General features: G+C 35.9%; 1 protein-coding gene across 18 annotated transcripts in view; it reads right to left on the reverse strand.

Moving 5' to 3' along the window:
- The window catches only part of ARL15 (ARF like GTPase 15), a 216847-nt gene that overhangs the window by 134000 nt on the left and 64475 nt on the right, over positions 1–18372 (reverse strand). For all 18 annotated transcript variants that reach the window (XM_080574579.1, XM_080574571.1, XM_080574573.1 and 15 more), the window contains 2 exons: positions 3442–3586; positions 685–744 (listed from right to left, as the gene is read on the reverse strand). In XM_080574579.1, coding sequence (XP_080430705.1) covers positions 685–744; positions 3442–3586 — 205 coding nt within the window. The remainder of the gene's footprint in view (positions 1–684; positions 745–3441; positions 3587–18372) is intronic.

Genomic DNA, 18372 nt, shown 5'->3' on the forward strand with positions numbered 1-18372 from the left:
ACAGAAATGAAGAAACAAAATCTGGCTTCATTAGCAGCTCCAGCAGTCAACCAGCACACTCAAAACTAGCACCATTTTCGACCTCGAGGAAGGATATTGGTTCACCCAAACAAAAAGGATACTACACAGTCACCATCTGTTTCACATAACTTCTTGGCTGCTGAATACAAGAACCTTAAACAGTATGACTTTTGCTCTAAGTTCCTTAAATATTAGCTGTTACTACTTTGCTGTACAAACATATATGAAGCTTTCAATTTTCAGTTACCTAAACCTAAAAGGTAATTTTAAAATAGAGTATCAAAAATTAAAACTATATTGAATTTCACACTTTGAATAGCATGCAAGAATGGACAGTGATTGTTAGAAACAGATGCCCCCCTGTCTTCCTCCAGGTTTCCAAGATCAAATGCCTGGACTAGACCTTTAAACTAAAGGGAACTTAGATAACAATGCCTTAACAAATGAATAAGAAAAAAATTTCTCTTTGATAACACCAAAGGCAGAAACTACTACTTTTTACTTTCTTTTCAATCTTTCTCAACTTTATGTACTGTTGTGAAAAACGGATTTTAAATTCCAGCCCCAATGATTTATCATTTTTAAATTTAAAACAGCTAATATTTTGGTATGATGAGATTTAGACACTGTATCTTTTTATAATCAAAAGAATAAATGCTATACCTCCAAGTTCTTTTACATTCAAAATGGCATTCTGGAATGGCACTGCTTTTATGCTAAAACCTGAAAACAGAAAAGAGATTAAAATGTGATTTATCAATGAGGCCATTTGAAATCAATTCCATACATTTAGAAAAGACTACATTTTTCACCAAAAAAATAAAAACCACAATATTTTGCATATGAAATTCTGTTTAAATATGATGTTTTAAAAATATCAGTTGCAGGGTGCAGGGAGACAAATCAGCAAGAGCTAAGACATTTACAGAGATACAATTTAATAGCTGGCATACATTAAATACAGCACAAAATTTCCACCCAGGTCATCTACCATTTGGTAGGTAGATGGAATGAAATACATTTTTATAAAATAATCTTTTAATGCATCTGTAACTGAAGCTTAGATTTCAAATTACCAATAATATGAAGTGACTCTTGTACAATTTTTTAGGAAACGTGGAAGACAATGTGTTATTTAAATCACTTTGTCTTACATTTGAACTTCACAGGTTTTAGTTACACTTAGAGTATTAATCCTGTCTATAAATATTATTAACAGAAAGATCCTTTTGCAGACCTGAGTGGTATTTACTAAAGTGGTTCCAAGCACACTCTAGTGTCTATGAATCTTCTATTAGCCTGTTAAATGCTTAAAAAAATAAATAGTAATTGATGTTTTCTTCTACCTGGAAATGAAGACAGCCAAAAGAAAGGGAATTAGCAAGGCTTGCGGCAAACCATCAATGTACTACATCCTAAACTGTAGATACATACGGACATGTACGTGTATATAAGAAAAACTACATCTGTTCTTTCAGCATGAACTATTGGTAGACATTGAATTTATTTCCATCTATCACAAGCAGTTTCAAGATGATTACATACCTACGAACTAAGTTAACCAGTTTTGAAGAATGTGTGTCACCCTGGGTTCATTAGCTATCATTTAACAGACACAAGGAATTTGTTCTCCCAGATCAGACCAATAAGCTATTCTCGTACCCTAACTCCAATCCTGATCAGTGTAAGGTGCAGTACAGGAAAGTGCAAGAAATTCTGAAGGGAATAATTTTGTAATGGTTTGTTGTCTTAAAATAATTCCTAAACTCTTCCTAGAAAACTAAAAGCTGGAATGGACGTGAGTGGACTTGATGAGAAAATCAAAAATACAGGGTATAGTTTGAAAACCAAATGGAGAAGCTCTCACTTATTTACTGATTCTCAATCATATTTTCTAATATAGCAAAGGTTACAAATAGATACATTTATTATAAGCTGAGTATCCTAGCTAATTATCATTTTGATTTGGATGCTACCCAGTTTTCTCTGGAGTTCATTTGCATTTCTCAAGTTGCCTAACTACACGATAGAATTTTGATGCTACTATCTAGAAACATGTAAGAAACTTAATTTTAAAATGAGTTGTATTTTCATTATTTCCTTTGATAGATCTATATTGCTGTTTACATTGCTATGACTATTTCTTTCAGGGTCCAAAGTGTTAAAGTTTAATTTGCACTAATTTCAGGTGAACTCCAAAGATAAAGAGAAAAAAAGACTAAATTGCTCAACAATTTCCTTCTAACCTTTTGAATTAGGCATTGACATCTTCTCCACACAATGAGGTGTCAGATCTTTTCAGCATTTCTAATTACACCGAGATAATGGGTTAATTATGCATCAAAGAAAAAAAAAAAAGGTATTTTCTTGTACCTGTTTTACTTTGTTTACTTACTGTTTTATTAAATAACCTTATGTTCTTGTAATTTAAGCAAAAACACACTGAAAACCAGTTAGGGTTGCTAAGGGATGGTCATGTAAAATTCAAGTCCATGAAGCACAGCTTCAGTATAAAGCCATAAAACTAACTATACACACAAGTTACTCGCACAACACTCACTATCTGTTCCCTCTGCAATTCAACCTTAATAAACTCCTGTAGCCACACATCCAGATTTCTTCCATCTCAGTGGTCCTAATCTGTCTTCTTTCTGAACTTGGCAGGCAGGTATTCCTTTTATTCCTTTTTCTTATTCTACAAGGGTTTTTATTTGTTTGTTTTGTCTTGGGCTTTTTTTTTTGCCTTTGCAATATTAAGTCCTTCTGGTTCTTTTACATCAGCATTCATATTCAAATTTTTGCAGCTAAGATGCCTTTTAGCTGTTGTTGTGCCTGTTTCTATGCATCTTTTCAATACCACTCAAACTTTTTGTAAATAATCTGCTCTTACTACATAAACAACTCTCTTTGCTGATCTAAAAGGAAGGATTATCACCAGAAATAATTCCCATTATGTTAGTCTTTTGTATGCTAGCATATACCACAAAGAAGAACTGACCAATTATAAGAAATTAAGTATGATGTAATTTTCAGAGCTTCACTACCCCATTCTAATTTATATTATGTTCTCTATTCTGATTGTATAACAAGACTGCTCAAAAGCCAAAACTAAAGAGAAGAAAGAAACCTTTTAATGTCTGTCTCCAGTAAACTGCTATTGTCTGTTTCATAAGGTTCTATTTTATTAGACCACAATGTCTGCTCTGACTTTTGACATATTCCAAGTTGTATGCTTTCATGGATATTCCCCAATGTACAGCCAAACACGGAGAGTAAAGTTGGGTTAGCTTCAAAACAATACATTATTTATCTTCAAAAGCAAGATTAAGCTGAAGTTCTCTACTGCCATTGCTTGTGTTTCAGAAGTTAACTTTTGGCAACACCAAACGTACACACCATGGAATAAAGGCAGCATCCTACCTGTGGTAGACACTATATTCTCTGGGCTTTCGCTGCAAAGCTGTGACAGAAGACTTGTCTTGCCGGAACCAGTAAGGCCTATGCAAACCAAGTCATATTCAGGTCGTGGTGGTGGTGGTCCCTTGCAGCAAAGTGCTCTAAAACACTGCCAGGAGGAAACACAAGAGGAAGAAGTTACTTTTTTTTTGCAAATATTTATTCAACAAGATTTTAAAATCAGATTTATAAGTTGAAAGGTGCTAGACAGAAGCAAAATATTATTCTAACTTACTGTATTGGCAAAATCAGCAGTTAATAGAGTGAGATCAGCTCAAGTAAAATCTAGAACAGCTTTACAACAAAATTTAAATATACCTGTTAACTTTTCACCTAAACCTCATGGAGCTGGATTGAAGAAAGTGACTTGAATTTCTTGAATAGCATGAACAGTGCACATACAGTGAAATGTATGGGCTCTACTTTACTCTGCAGTTGGGTATTCAAGAGTTTGCTTCCAGAAGGAAAACTGGTAGAAAACTCCCGTGCTAACTTAATGCAGTACCTGCTGTGAACATCAAAGCAGCTTCTGAACAACTGCTGACCAGGCTTACCCTGTTGTCACAAGAAAGAATCAGAGAGCATTGCTCTACTGATTTCCTTCCTGGGCTTGCATTGTCATGTGTGTAGAAGGAGGAAAGTACTTGTCCTACCTAACAATTTAAGCTGTTAAAGAGTATAGCTTGAGAGAAATATATTTTGCTGGACATAGTTCTGGCCATAAAAATGCAGATCTCTCACTGTTCCCTGGAGAAGTGAATTAATCAGAACAAAGAATATAAATCACTTACACAAAGCCTACTTTAGAGTTCTGCTCACGTCTCTTAAATAATATTGCCAAAATAGGCCAGACCCATCCAACAGGTCTCTTAAGCCCTTAGTAAGGCTCATTATATACTTCTTTATACATTATATGGAAAACTTTTATATAAAAAACTAAAATCATACCATTGTGGGATAGCTAGCAATTCTGTATTTAAGGTGTAAGCCCAAAATATATCCTGTCCACCCCAAAATACGTAAGTACTTTTCCCCAATATCTGCTATCTTCACGTAAGAATACATCTGCTATAACACGTACCAGAAAATGTGTTTGTGGAGCCGTTCCCCCTCTCTCTCATGCCTTTTGTCTTTACATAGTCCTAGCTTTTGAACCTCCAGCAACAGATACCTGAGTCTCCACAACTATGCTGAGGGTGCAGCTGATTACTAGATTTAATTCATTTTTACGACCTTAACCACAACTAATCACAGCACTGGGTAAAGAAGCCCAGTCTTTACAAACACATTCTAGTACTTGTCTATGTGACTATCCATCCCCTTTCACTGATGACAACTGCAGGAAACAAGAAACTGAAGAGAAATTAGTAAGACACTGCAGCAAATAGCAGGTTCTGGGACCATAAGCAGGTCATCTAAAGATAACGTGATTATGAAAAGATAGTTCGTTATGATTACAGAAGTTTTATTGGTTTTCTTCTGCACAGATGTTAAATTATTATATATGTATTGTAGCTATATCAGCAGCATGACTGAGGCTTTTTTTCAAGAGAATTCTTAATGTGCAACATGTCACATTTTAATGGATACTTTTAATAATATATTTTAATTTTATAAACTTGTTTCACAGTCCTCCTGCTCAAGCTCAATGAACAACTCTACCATCAAAACATCGCTATACAAACAGAGCGGTAACTGCAGTCCTGTTTTCTCAGCAGCTTAAAGTTGCATGGCCCCAAACAAAACGAGGGATATTTAAGCACTTTGGCAGGTGCATCCAGCATTTCCACAAGAACTGTGGAAGAGGAGAAAATTCAGTGGTCACAGACCAAGAAATAAAATTACATCCTATATTCTACTTTTGCTTATGTACAGAAAGTGCATCCTGAGATATTTCATGAAGCATGGACTAAAGCTACACTATTATTTAAGATGTCATCATATATTACAGTACAGTCAGAAAGGTACAGAGTTTCAAGTAACGTGTAAGGTGTAAAGAAGCCATTCCTAAAACCCAAAGCACAAACATATAAAAAATATTTAGAGTTGTTCAATCCACTATTAGCTCTCAGTTGTTTCCAAAACCAGGGTGCTCCATTTGAACAATACAAAGGATGTAAGAGAAACGCGTATTAATAGCCTAACTGGTCTTCAGATAATTCTCGTATAGGAACTGCAGTTCTCTTTCATAAATACCCAAACCTGATATGTTCAACAACTATAGCTACTGGACGGGAGAAGAAACAAGAAAAGAGAGGTAAGAGTTAATTGTTTCTCGAGAAAAAAAAAAAGAAAAAAAAAGAAAGAGTGGATTTGAAAGTACTTAAAATAGAACAATACAGTATCTTGCAAAAATGTATGTGTTTAGCCAGTTTTGGAAAAAAGCATCTATTAACCCAGGAAACTGGGAGCAATTAGGTGCTGCAGTCTGCAGGAAAATGTACAATATTCAGTCCCACTGTTACTTTCATTTTACTAGTGTGTGTGCACATGCTGCGCGCGCAAGTTTAATGATATGTAAGAGGTAAGGGAAGAAGTCAGCCGTCTTCCTCTTGCTTAGGGATTTCTATCCCAACCGGATTATTCCAGTTTTAGGTCCATCAGCATTTGAGCTGACAATCCTAGACAGTGGCCCTTTAAAGCCCCACAGAGGTTTCTTCTGAGAAAAGCATTAAATATTGCATCTATAGCAGGGGTGGCCAAACCCTTCTGACATATGTGCCGCTCAGAGATTGAAGCTTTGGGCAGCGAACATTCCTGAATTACTACTCTTTCCAACACATTACACTGCCTCCGGTCATTGAGTCTATCTTCGCCTACTCATTGTACTTCTCGTTTCACTCTCCATTTTGGGGTGAAATACTCTATTATTTCTGTTTTGTTCTGGACCCATCTCCTGTCTGTTTCTTTTGTTGCCACTATTTAATAGGGACAAACAGAAGCAAGGGATTTCATGCTTAGTTGGTTAAACACACTCACATTCACGCAAAAATACCCTAAGTTAGTGCAACATCTAATGCTAACAAACCAAGCGTCCAGGGTTCTTGAAATCCAGAATTAAGGCTGTAAAGCTCAACCATAATTCTGCTCTGCTCCCCTCCTCCTCTTGCCTATATTTATGAATATAGCCTCCCTTCTCTTTTTATTTTTCAATTAAGACGTTGTTGAACAAATAGACTTCTAGTACCCAGCATGCATTTCTATCCAGAGGACTGGTTAATCATCTGAAGTTGCTACCAAAATACCAAGGAGAAAAAAAAAGTAAAGCTTACACATATTAGGCTCCATAATTCTGATATTGTACAAGATCACATAAGCACAAAGGAATCTCAAACCAAGAGATGATATAAAAGATAGGGAGAAAAAAAGTGGACAATTACAATACCAAAGATAGGAAACAACTGGAGAAAGCAGCAGAGTAATTGAATGCAAATAATGAAACATTCAAGGCACTTGAATGAAGCTATGCACAGCTAGGAGAGAGGAAAAAGGGATATATAATAAACTACATTTACACTGTGTGAATATATGCATAGTTAACCAGTGCTAGGTTAAAGATTGGACTCAGTGATCTTAGAGGCCTTTTCCAACCTAACTGCTTCAATGGTTCTATGAATGCCTTGGTGTTAAAACAGTACACTGGGATCTGTGCATTTGACTGTGTCAGTTACAGCCGTACACACTTCAGTTTCCATACTGCTGCACAGGTGGTATTAACTACTGGAAAAAAAATGATGGGAAGAGGAAAAAGCTACCTCCTTTAAGGCACGCAAACAGTGAAAATGCTTTTGTGTTTTCTAATCAACAGGATGATAAGGCCCATCTTCATCTACATAGCAATGATGACGGCAAAACCGACCAGGTCACTACTCATTTGTGGCTACCACCAGAAATTAATGCTCACATAGGCACTGCCATCCAGAAGCGACCTTCAGCACAGATAAAAATACTAAAACTGTAATCAGTAGCCTTCTTTGACAGACCACAACCTGACTTAACAATGACCACTATGCTCAGGCTCCTCCATCACAGTATGGACTAATGATCCAAATCCAGTAGAGGGACCTCAGCTCAAAGCCTACTGACAAAGTAGTCTTCTTGTTTAACCTGCCTAATCTTCATGTGCACGTGGTAAGCTCACTGGTTGAACCCAAAGGCACTCTCCCTCTTCAGGGCCTAAACACAATTTCAATTTTATATTGGCTTATGCCACAGAAAGATGGACAGATATATGGCAATAAGGACGAGCTACCATAAACCAGGACAAATTCTCAACAAAAAAGGACAGCAATTTTATAGAACAAACATAGTCCTGGTAACATCCGACCTTACAGAAATGTTGCAGGACCATAACATAGCAACATACTGTTTGGAGGAGAAGCTCGAATTCTTCCCTCAGACCAATAGGAAAGAAATACATTTGGGTTCATTCACTGAAATTATTCAACATCCACTGTCCAACACGTCTCAGTATTTCAGAGGAACTACAATCCTAGATTCTCAAAAAAAGCAACCACATTTCAAAACACTTTCAATATCTATATGTAGTCACCTGCTGAACTAGACATAAGGCTTAAGTACCAAAACCAAACAAATGTTGTAGCTCTACAAAATGTTTGACAACTCTGCTACCAGCAGAGGAGGCTTGTAGCAAATAAGATCAAGAAAAATGAACTGGATGGCTTCTGAGAAGCCAGATATGACAGTGCTATTCAGAGTACATCATTTCAAAGACTTCCTGGTCATGATGCAGTCTTCCTTTGGGTGAAGATGATACAATCATCTATCATGGTAGAATTCTGTCCAAAACATAGAACTTACTGATTTCTCAAGCAAATAAAGTTCTCACTTGCTTAAGGATAAAATAAAGGTTTCAAGTCAGTTATTTTTTACGATCAAGATCCTCAATGCCACATTGCACGAGCATGAAGGATAGTATCTTTGCATTTAGGCAGAAGGTACAGGATCTTTTGCCCTTATCTTCCAGTGAGAGTGACTGCTCCGTGATAAAGGCTTCATCTAGAAGTTCAGGGCTCTAGCTACAAGGAAAATTCTTCGAATGCGGTCAAGTTTGTGTGCTACAAAAACATAATAATCCTGGAAAAAAAACTGTAAGGCAATGGTAGTCCTTCTCCTTGAAACTATAAGCCAAAACAAATCACTAAACCTCGTGCTCAAAGTGGAAAATGTAACTCTCTGACCTTAACCTCTCAGGCACTTCCCCATAAATAACAGAAGAGCAGGAACAAAATTACGACTCTCCACTCCATTCATACTGTCCTCTAAGAAAGCACTGAGAAAAACAAACATCAGGTTCTGTATGTGCTTAGATATTCACTGTAGAAGTATGATGTAAAAGCCTACCAAAATAAAACAGCATATGCACAGGTCATGCTGAGTCAACAAAAGAGCTCAACATAGGCACAGGTGCTACTCTGAACAGGAGACTTCACGGCAGTGACAGATCAAGCTCCAAGGGGGTTCTCCAACACTTCTAAGTTTCATCAAGTGTAGAACTATTGCTCAAGTTGTTTCCTCCTTTCTGACAGTTTGCTTTCCATTTATTTCCCTGCACAGGAATAACTCACATTTCAACCCTTCAGTCCATTCAAATCTAACAGCAAGAGACAAAGGTAACAAAAAAGATGAACAGAAGCCTGATGAACAAAAGCCTTTGCAAACAGTTTCACAACCTAAGGAAATATTGAAAAAGCCCTAAAAATCATTGCACAAAAGGCAGTAGCAACACCACAAAAATGGACAAAGTTAAGAATGTAACACTATCCGTCATTTCTAATTTCTAGTAAAGATAAAAAATACATAGACACCCCACCCCACCCCCAAAAAAAAAAAATTAGCCTAGAGGTATCAGGCTTGCTAAAAGCCATCTCTTTACAGGTTCCCAGGAAGAAAAAAAAAAAAAGCTTTTCCATGATTCACTTATGTTATAAGGTGCGTTACAGAACTGTGTTTTCTTTTGTTCAGCAAAGTAGGAATTATTTGTGTTCCACACTGGATCACAAAATCCAGAAAAAATCTTACTGACCACCTGGTATTTTTTAATTTCTCTAATTAACGCTGACTAAATGTCAACTGCACACTGTTTTTTCTTTCTTCGCCCAGAAAAGATATTTGGTACCCAAGACCCTAGACGGCCTTACTTTATACACACACTAGACATGGTATTACTTCTGTAATACTATAAGAAAGAATTTATGGTAATAGTACAATTCAAATCGCATTTCCAAATGGGTATAGGAACCTAAAAGAAACAAAAATCAGAGAAATACTTCAGGTGCAAAAAATTAAAACTTGCATTGTATTACTTATTCAAAGGAAAAAAAACAAACCTGCTGCTGCCCTAATTCAAACTGCAATAGGAGTCTCAGTCCTCATGGTAAGAGCTCCCTCATTATACATGAAGTGAGATTTATGGGATCACACTGGGACTTATGCAGCAAGAGGGTCTGAAGAAATTTCAAGTGTGGTAAAATAAACACAAATAAATTCATTTGAAATGTAGTTGGAAAAAGCAGAAAAGGAGATGGCCAAGAAATGACCCAGGATGACAAGTGAGAAGTGTCTCAGTGAAGGCATAGGTGATACCATTTAATACATGCCTGAGAAAAGTAACAAGATCTGAATTTTCATATACTGAGGTATACGAAAGAATACAATATATGAAATTTCAGTAACATTACAGAAATAGACAAACTCCAGAGATTTTTTTTTCTATCAAGCTTCAGCCCACGCTTCCAGAATTGTTGGGCATCATAAGCAAAAATTAAAAATAAACAACTCGCAGGTTGTGTGTGAGTCTCTGAGTGTATATATATAAATATATATATATACATAATTTTAAAAAAGAAAACCTCAAGAAATTCCAAATGAGTTTTGAGGGAAAAAGAAGAAATATTTCATGTTTACTTGAGGCAGTGTTTCCTCTGAGATTTATCCCCAGGATATGTCTTGTTCTTTCTTATGAAAGAATTCAAAACTAACATTTGCTATCAAATCTGAAAGCAAAGAGGACAAATCTCTAGAGACAAGAGACCAGACTATTTCCTCTGAAGTCCAGTCCTACTGAACATGTACATAGCTGGGTAGAAAGGCAAGTAAAAGGAGATTGTGGATACTAGTCAAAGAAAAACTGTACAGAACAAAATAGTGGAGAAGGACCCAAATATCCCATTGATAAGGAATACTATAATTACTTAGGAAACTACCAGAGAGCAAAATTAAACAGAATTGGGATAGTGTGACAGTACGTTAAAAATAAAAGTATAGTTTGTACTGTCATTTTTAAATCTATTTGCTCAGATAATAATTCTCTCTTTGCTCATATCATAAAAGAAATATAGTGTAACTATACCAGCCAAAACCAGGACACAAATTTAGGTACTGACCAATCAAGAAGTTAGCAAACTGATGAATGTTTGGTTGCTCTAAAAATTAACAGAAGGCAAAGGAAGGAAGATACTAGTAAAGACTGATGTAAAAAAAAAAAAAAAAGTTACTAAATTAGAAACAGTCTGTGCAGTTAACATTGAAATATAAGGAGTACGCTTTACGAATGTATATACAGTCTAACAGGAATTAATGGGAGGATTTAGATAAAAGGAAGAAGTGGACCAGAGAATAACGATAGCTTGATTTTGCAGGCGGCGCAAGTTTTACAGCCAAAGAATTCTGCTGCCTGGAACATTTAAAACCAGACTGCCTTCCAACTCTACGAAATGAAGTAAAAATTACACTGATGTTGGCAGAGGCACAAATGGGAGATCTAAGGGATATGCTCGACTATCAATTCATGGCATACTTGGATTTGAAGTACTACATAGTCACAGGCAATGGGTATCTCTTATTCTTTAGGCTCTCTTTGAATGCTTTCATTCTTACATGCATTTTTCAATTTACTGTCGCAATATACAACTATCACAGCATACTATATTTACAAAAATAAGAACCTCTAAGAAGATATGTATTTTGACCAAAAGACCTAGGGAATAGGAAATATGTAGTAACATATACAGGAACCTCTCTTCCTCCCCTATATAGCAGAAGTTTTACTTGGCTAGCACAGCACATTACTACTGTGGGAGGAAACAGAAGACCAACCTAAACAAAAACCATTAATCCAAAATATACAATTGGAGGAAGGCATACAAATCTGAAGTACCATTAAAAATTCTTCAAATTTTAATCAATGACAGCTTCTTTGAATGTAAAAGTTTTTGCCTTGACCAAACTCTGAGGAAGTTGGATTTGAAAAACTTCAGCTATTTCGAACATCTCATGCTCCTACACAGGCATTTTGCATTTTTAATCTCTCCAGCTGCAAGGTTTTGGGGTTGTTTTTGCTTGGTTGGTTTTGGTTTTTGTTTTATTTTGTTTTCTTGGTTAAGTATCTCTATCTCCCACTAAGTTTCTCAATTGTCACCAATCTGTTTTCTAATGAAGACCTCTCTATTTATTGGTTGTTTTGTACTTCTAGTACTGTAAAATCAGAACTGTCCAATTTGTCACTCCTGATCATACATGGATCAAGGACTACAGCCTTTAAACTGTCTCAAACAGAAACCAAACAGGAGCTCTGCTTGTAGTCCTTGAATATCTGGGGAACATAATTTGAGATGGGGATTCTCAGTTGACAGGAAGGAGAATGGACCATATGGAGGCAAGACAACCGTAAATATATGCTGTGTTCACAGGCTTGCACCATTAAAACAAAAACAAAACAAACAAAAAATACCATTCTTGTTCAAACAAGAATTTGTTTAATAAATATTGACCAAAACCTCTTCATCTATTTAAGTCAGGTTAAAAAAAAAAAAAAAAGGAAAAGAAAGAAAAGGGTAAAGAATATTTTGTAGATAAATTCTGGACACTCTTAAAGGTTAAGCTGCCTCTCAGAGGCCACAACTAGATTTTAACTTTTGCAGGGGAGAAAAATGGGAGCTGGCAAGAAAAAGGTTTATTTTTCATCAAAAAACAGACTATCAAGGCCTTACTCACGAGACAGCCTGCCACACATCTATGCCTACTCACAGGTACGTCAGCATACCCTCTTTGCAGCACAGACAACCCAAACCAACAAGTTTCTGCTAGTGTAACTATATCCACTCCTTATCAGTTAAGAGGCATGAGATACTTCAAGCCACACAAACGTATTACTGTGCCAGATTTTTATTTTCATTTTTGTGGAAAAAAATCTGCTTTTAGTCTCAGAGCTACTGCAGATCTCCTGAGGTGATTCAGAATCTTTCATCTTTGCGTAGGTGCAAGTACTTTGCATTACAGCAAGCACTTTCACAGGGAGCAGCAAATGTCCCCAGCCTGAAACATTCCTGTGCCACCACTTTCCCAATGCTATTGCTTTTACTGACAAGTTGTTGGGTGTCTGTTTTTCAGGTAACAATTACACAGTACTTCTATAAAAATTCTCTTAAGTTAAAAAGGCAACAGGTTGCTGCTTAAGAATATCTCATGTTGGTGAAATATAATCATAAATCCAACCAGAAATAAACTCAACATGTAATTCAGATAACTGAGCACAGCTCTGGGGTGCTCAGTCCCTTGTCTGCTTTAATGCACAGCTGTAAGAGATTTAATATTTATTTTAAGGAGCCTGCAGACACCTCAGTAAAAACTGACTCACTGCTGCTTACTGGAACAAAAATTTTACCATTTAATCTAGATCAGTGTAAATCTTGCCAAGATGGGAAACTCCTCCTTCCACTGGCTAGAGAGAAAATTTCACCAACAACCAGGGAGAACTGCAATAATGATGAGATTCTATCAGTGAAACATAAACAATCTGGAGTTGGTGGCATAATTCAGATCAAGACAATGAATAAAAACAGGCTTAAGAAATGGAAGATGGTTGGTTTTAAGACTAAGACATATGATCAGTTGTAAAAGCAGAATTTAACTCTATCTTTTTTTGTTTAAAGTTAGTTGTTTTTTTTTCCTTTCTTTTACACTCGCTTCCCTAATTAAAGAGGTTTGTGATTTTTGTTTGTTTGTTTGTTTGTTTTAAAAGGAAGTTTGATATACACATATATCAAACATATGACATACAACAGCTTTTACAGCGAGGCTTAGGTAATGGCCAGTCACCTACATATCATAAGATCAGTATTTTTGAAATGTAAGGATTGCATACAGAGTATGAGAAGAGATGCACATAGTTCTTCTCATGCCATAGGGATTTTTCACTTAAGAGGAAGCATTTATAGCTCAGAAGTATTTCTCCAAAGCAATTTATAACAATCAAGAAAGACGATAAGGTACAGAACATATCATTCAACTTTACACAAGGAGTGCAGAACAGTCTGATTATGTTATTCAGTAATAAAATATAGAAGTGTAAGATTTAAAAAGAAACAAACTGCAGTAAAACATCAAACACAGATCCTAATACTGATAAAAAACACCGGAAGTATTTTACTTTCCTAAATAATAATAACACAGTCTTCTTTATTTGAATCAATATTTGAGTAGTTACGTTTTTTCATCCTTGCAACAAATTTTTAAGCTTGCATCATTGAGTTTATTGCTACAAAAGCATACAATCACAAATTACATCCTATAGAGATCAGTGCTTAATCAGGACGAAATGACAAGCTATAAAAGTAGGGAAAGACATAAAAAAAAATATTTCAGGAAAAATGTCTTATCAAAAGCATTCATAAAATTAAGAGACATTAACCGTTGTTTCCTAGTGGGCTGTACAAGATCCTCACCTGACACCTAGGTAGCATCATTGTGCACACAGGTGAACCTTCACTTGTTCTTGTTTCCTACTCATTTTCTGCAGTTAGTTATAAAGCTGAAATAAACAAGAAAAAGCATGCTGTTCACTGTTCTCTGGCAAGAGAGAAAATTTCTGGTGCCTGATGTAAAGTATGAGCCTTGGTCACTTCTGTCTCCCGAAACAGAAGAACTGATGTACGTGCAACTTATTACATAACACTACCTTCACCTTTAAAATGCCATGGAAATCAAACTAAAAAACATAGAGCAAAATATATATATACATTTAAAAAGTGCAAGCCTGACCACTGCACAAACCTCATCCAGTCAGGCACAATGCTGAAGCAGAAATTCTCCTCCCACTCCCAACTATGCTGCTTAAATCTTAAACTCTACCTCAACAGCTTCTGTTTTCCTGTTGAACTTCCTAAGATCCTTAGTAAAGGAAATTAAAAAAGCTCAGATCCTTTAAGCAATCAAGTGTACTCTCTAAACATTTTGATATTTTGATGGAAAAGAACAGAATACTCAGGCAGACATTTCAACATCCAGCAAAACATACGTAATTCATGGGAGCATATGTTTACTGAAGTTCACAAATCTAAATACATTTTCCTAAAAAAACGTGAAAGGCCTTTGATTATTATGTCGCAAACTGTGCATTCCAAAATTAATGAGCCATTACCCAGCTCTTTAAATTGAGAAACTACAATGAATTGGCTTTAAAAAAAAAAAAAAAAAAAAAAAACTTTATTCTTAGAAACAAGCCAGCAAATTTTATTAAACCTATTTTTACATCTAGCTATCCTCACAAAGCTGAGGATAATGTAATTCTGAATAGGATGTAAATGTCAGCCAAAAGCTGAAAAAAAATAATAGGAGTAGGTGCAGGAAAGGGAAAAACACAGTTGTTATTAATGTATTACTTCTAGTGAAATACCACTGAAGTGCAGTGTGATCCAAACCACACCACACTGTGAGCAAAGCAGCAAAGACCAAGTCCCATAAGCTACAGAGAAGTAACAACTACACAGCATTTTTATCATTTTTTTTTGTTCAGACCTGGAATTTGGTTTTGGTACAGATTCAACCTTCTTTGTTCAAAAGAAAAGAAGTTCCTTGGCAAAGCAACATGGTCTAATAATAATAATTTCAGTGCTAGTTTTCTAGCATGACTGAGATGTCTCATCTAGAACAAATAAACTACAGTCATTTAAAATAGCTTATTGTTCAAGTACACAACTAAGCTGAGAAGTCTCATATTTGACTCTTATCCATAAGCAGGAATCAAAATGTACTATTTAGCTGCAGTTTAAATATTTGAAGATTTTTCAGCTGGGGACATTTTGCACCCTTAAACAGTAAAAGCAGTTAAGCCATCTCCCATTAAAAATCCTAGAAAAATAACCTTTACAAATAAAATGAAAATAAAGTTCTACGAGACCGTAAATTGACTTGAAAACATTCACTGAAAAAAACATATTGACAGCACCAAGCAAAGTGTTAAACAGTATGAAACCAGGTAAATATTTTTTCACTAAGCATCCATATGAAGTCCATAGTATAAACACTAAAAGCTACTTGGACTTCCAGGCGAACTTAAGTATTTTAATGACAAATGTATCATGAGTCTTCTTCCTGCTGTCTACCACTTTTCTCTTCTGCTTAGACTTACATTCCAGCCTAATAGCAACATATTTTCTACTCCAATCAACCATACTATTCAGTGGTATTTCCTAGAAAAAATTTTCTTCTGTCAGATAAATAGAGAAGAAAATCCTTCAGGGACAGCTTGATATACCACAGATTCCAGTTGAAATAATACTGAAACAAGAAATTAAGAATTTCCTTAGTAAACCCATCAGCACAAAAGACGGGGTAAAACCATACGCATTTCAGCAAAACTCAATTCTACCAAGCATGCAACTTGAATTTCACTCCATAATTTTAAATAATTGATTCAGAAGGAGCAGAAAAGTCATGCTGTGTGAAAGGCCGACTGTAATAAAATAAACTGAAAAACTCTATACACAAAAAGCAGTATGGAATTGCACTACTACATGATCACGTATGTTTCAATTGAAAAAAAAAAAGCCAACTTATAAGTGAAATTGTAGAAGAGTGGAGTCCTTTTCTTTATTTTCTAGTTAAAATCATTCAGTGGTACCTGACCAGAAAAAAGCAGTGACAAAAACTTTACCGTGCAAGTGACACACACAATTCTGTTCAGGGTAAATAAAGACATATTCTTTCTTTGAGAAGCTACTATACTTCCATCCATCAACAATTAAACACTCCATTTAAATTAAAAATTTCAGAGCAACTCATTTATCAGCGTGCTCATTCTGTGTTGCCCATATTTTCAGGAATTAGACCTGCCCGTTTTCCCATTTTTACACATGTTCAAAGAATTTAACATTATTTGACTGTCATCAATGAGTTAAGATTTTTGGCAGGCCATCCTCGGTAATAGCTTTGAATTTCCCCTAAGTGCTTATTATAGAAGACTTATTTTAACTGGAATTAACGCTACCTTGTAGCTCAGACACAATCTAAACTTTCACCTTTTTTTTTTTTTTGTGCATTGCTAGCATGCCAAGTGAAGGACAATGTGGTATTTGCTTAAGGTAAATTAATATGCATTACATGTTACACATACTGGACATTCTTTTGATCTTAATTTGAAACTATTAATCCTTCTAAAGCAGAGTAAGACTGTCTCCATATGCTTGGTTTGTGTGCTTTGTATCTCTGGTCAGCACAGTAAGAGCTCCAGAAAATTTTAAAAGAAATTCTTTGCCAGTGACAATAGAGCAAAAAAACAAGCAAGATCTCCAACACTTAAAATTCCACAAATGCTAACCAGATTTAAAAACTAATAGTAGTCTCACTCTGTATTTTAAATTTCTGCAATATTCATTAGTTCCATTGTAAGAAGCATCATAAGCAAAAGACTGATTGTCTTGTAACGTTTCCTGTGTCGGATGTACTATAGATCTACTTTGATACTGTAGAATATAGAGGGATTTAGTCAATCTTCCCAGAAAGAATCTCAGCAAATGCAACTATTTCAGAGACTCATTAGCTGCTCATTAAAATGTCTTCATTACTGATATCTTAGGACAGTTAAAACAAAATACAGACTGCATGGGTTTCTTTTTAAAGAATTTCTTGAGTTAGTTTTTGCCATTAAAAGTCGAAACTTTTAAAAACATGAAAAATCCTGCAGGTTTGGGCTATTTTACGTTGTTTATCACGTGGCAGAAGCTTTGGATATACCCTTTAGCATTTCGTACTCATTGGGTTAGGCATTCTCCACATCATGAATCTTAGTCTTTGACATGTAACTTTGCCCATCCTCAACACATGGAACTAGGGACCTGTTGAACGATGTAAAGTTTCACTCGGAAAACTGAGCAAGCTTAGGAAATACTCAGTATCATGAGGGTGAGGTCTACACTACTTCAGGGGCTTTCAAAACATAATCTAGAAATTATACTTTTCTCTCTACCAGCTGAGGCAATTACAGAATTTTAATTTCTGTTTAAAAAAAAAAAAAAAAATTTAAAACACTGCAGCAAGTCCCCACCATTTTTTCTAAACTTATATATAGCCTAATAACATGGGAAATTGTGCTTCCTTCACCTGAGTCAAAGCTTCAATCTGAATACCCCGAGAAAAATGTTTCACTATTGCAAGACTGCTATTTCCCTGTTGTGGTTATCCTGCAGTCACATTATGCCATTTTAAGCTGTACTGCATGGTAAGGACCAAGTGTTCCTTTTCAGCACCTACACGTAAATGGGGCCCACCAAAACCAAATGTACGTGTGAGGCAGAGGAAACCCTTACCTATGGTGAAGCCTCATTCCTTTGGGCAGGCAGGGGGCCGGTGGTGGTGGTGTTGCTTTGCTGTTGCCAGGGTCTTTTTTTTTAATTTTATTTCGCAATAGCCAATTTTAGACACCGGTACGCTGAGGCTTCCAGATCAGACTACTGAAAGGACTGCCACACCCTGAAAAGCGGAGGAGGGTTTTTTTGTTTTGTTTTGTTTAATTGGGAACTATTTGTAGTACTCCTGGATGCTTACATAGTAACAGTAGCTAAAAACCCTTGCCATCTTTGGCTGTCCTAGAGACTG

This window comes from Anser brachyrhynchus (genome assembly GCF_964034855.1).
Source record: "Anser brachyrhynchus genome assembly, chromosome: Z".
Lineage (NCBI taxonomy): Eukaryota > Metazoa > Chordata > Aves > Anseriformes > Anatidae > Anser > Anser brachyrhynchus.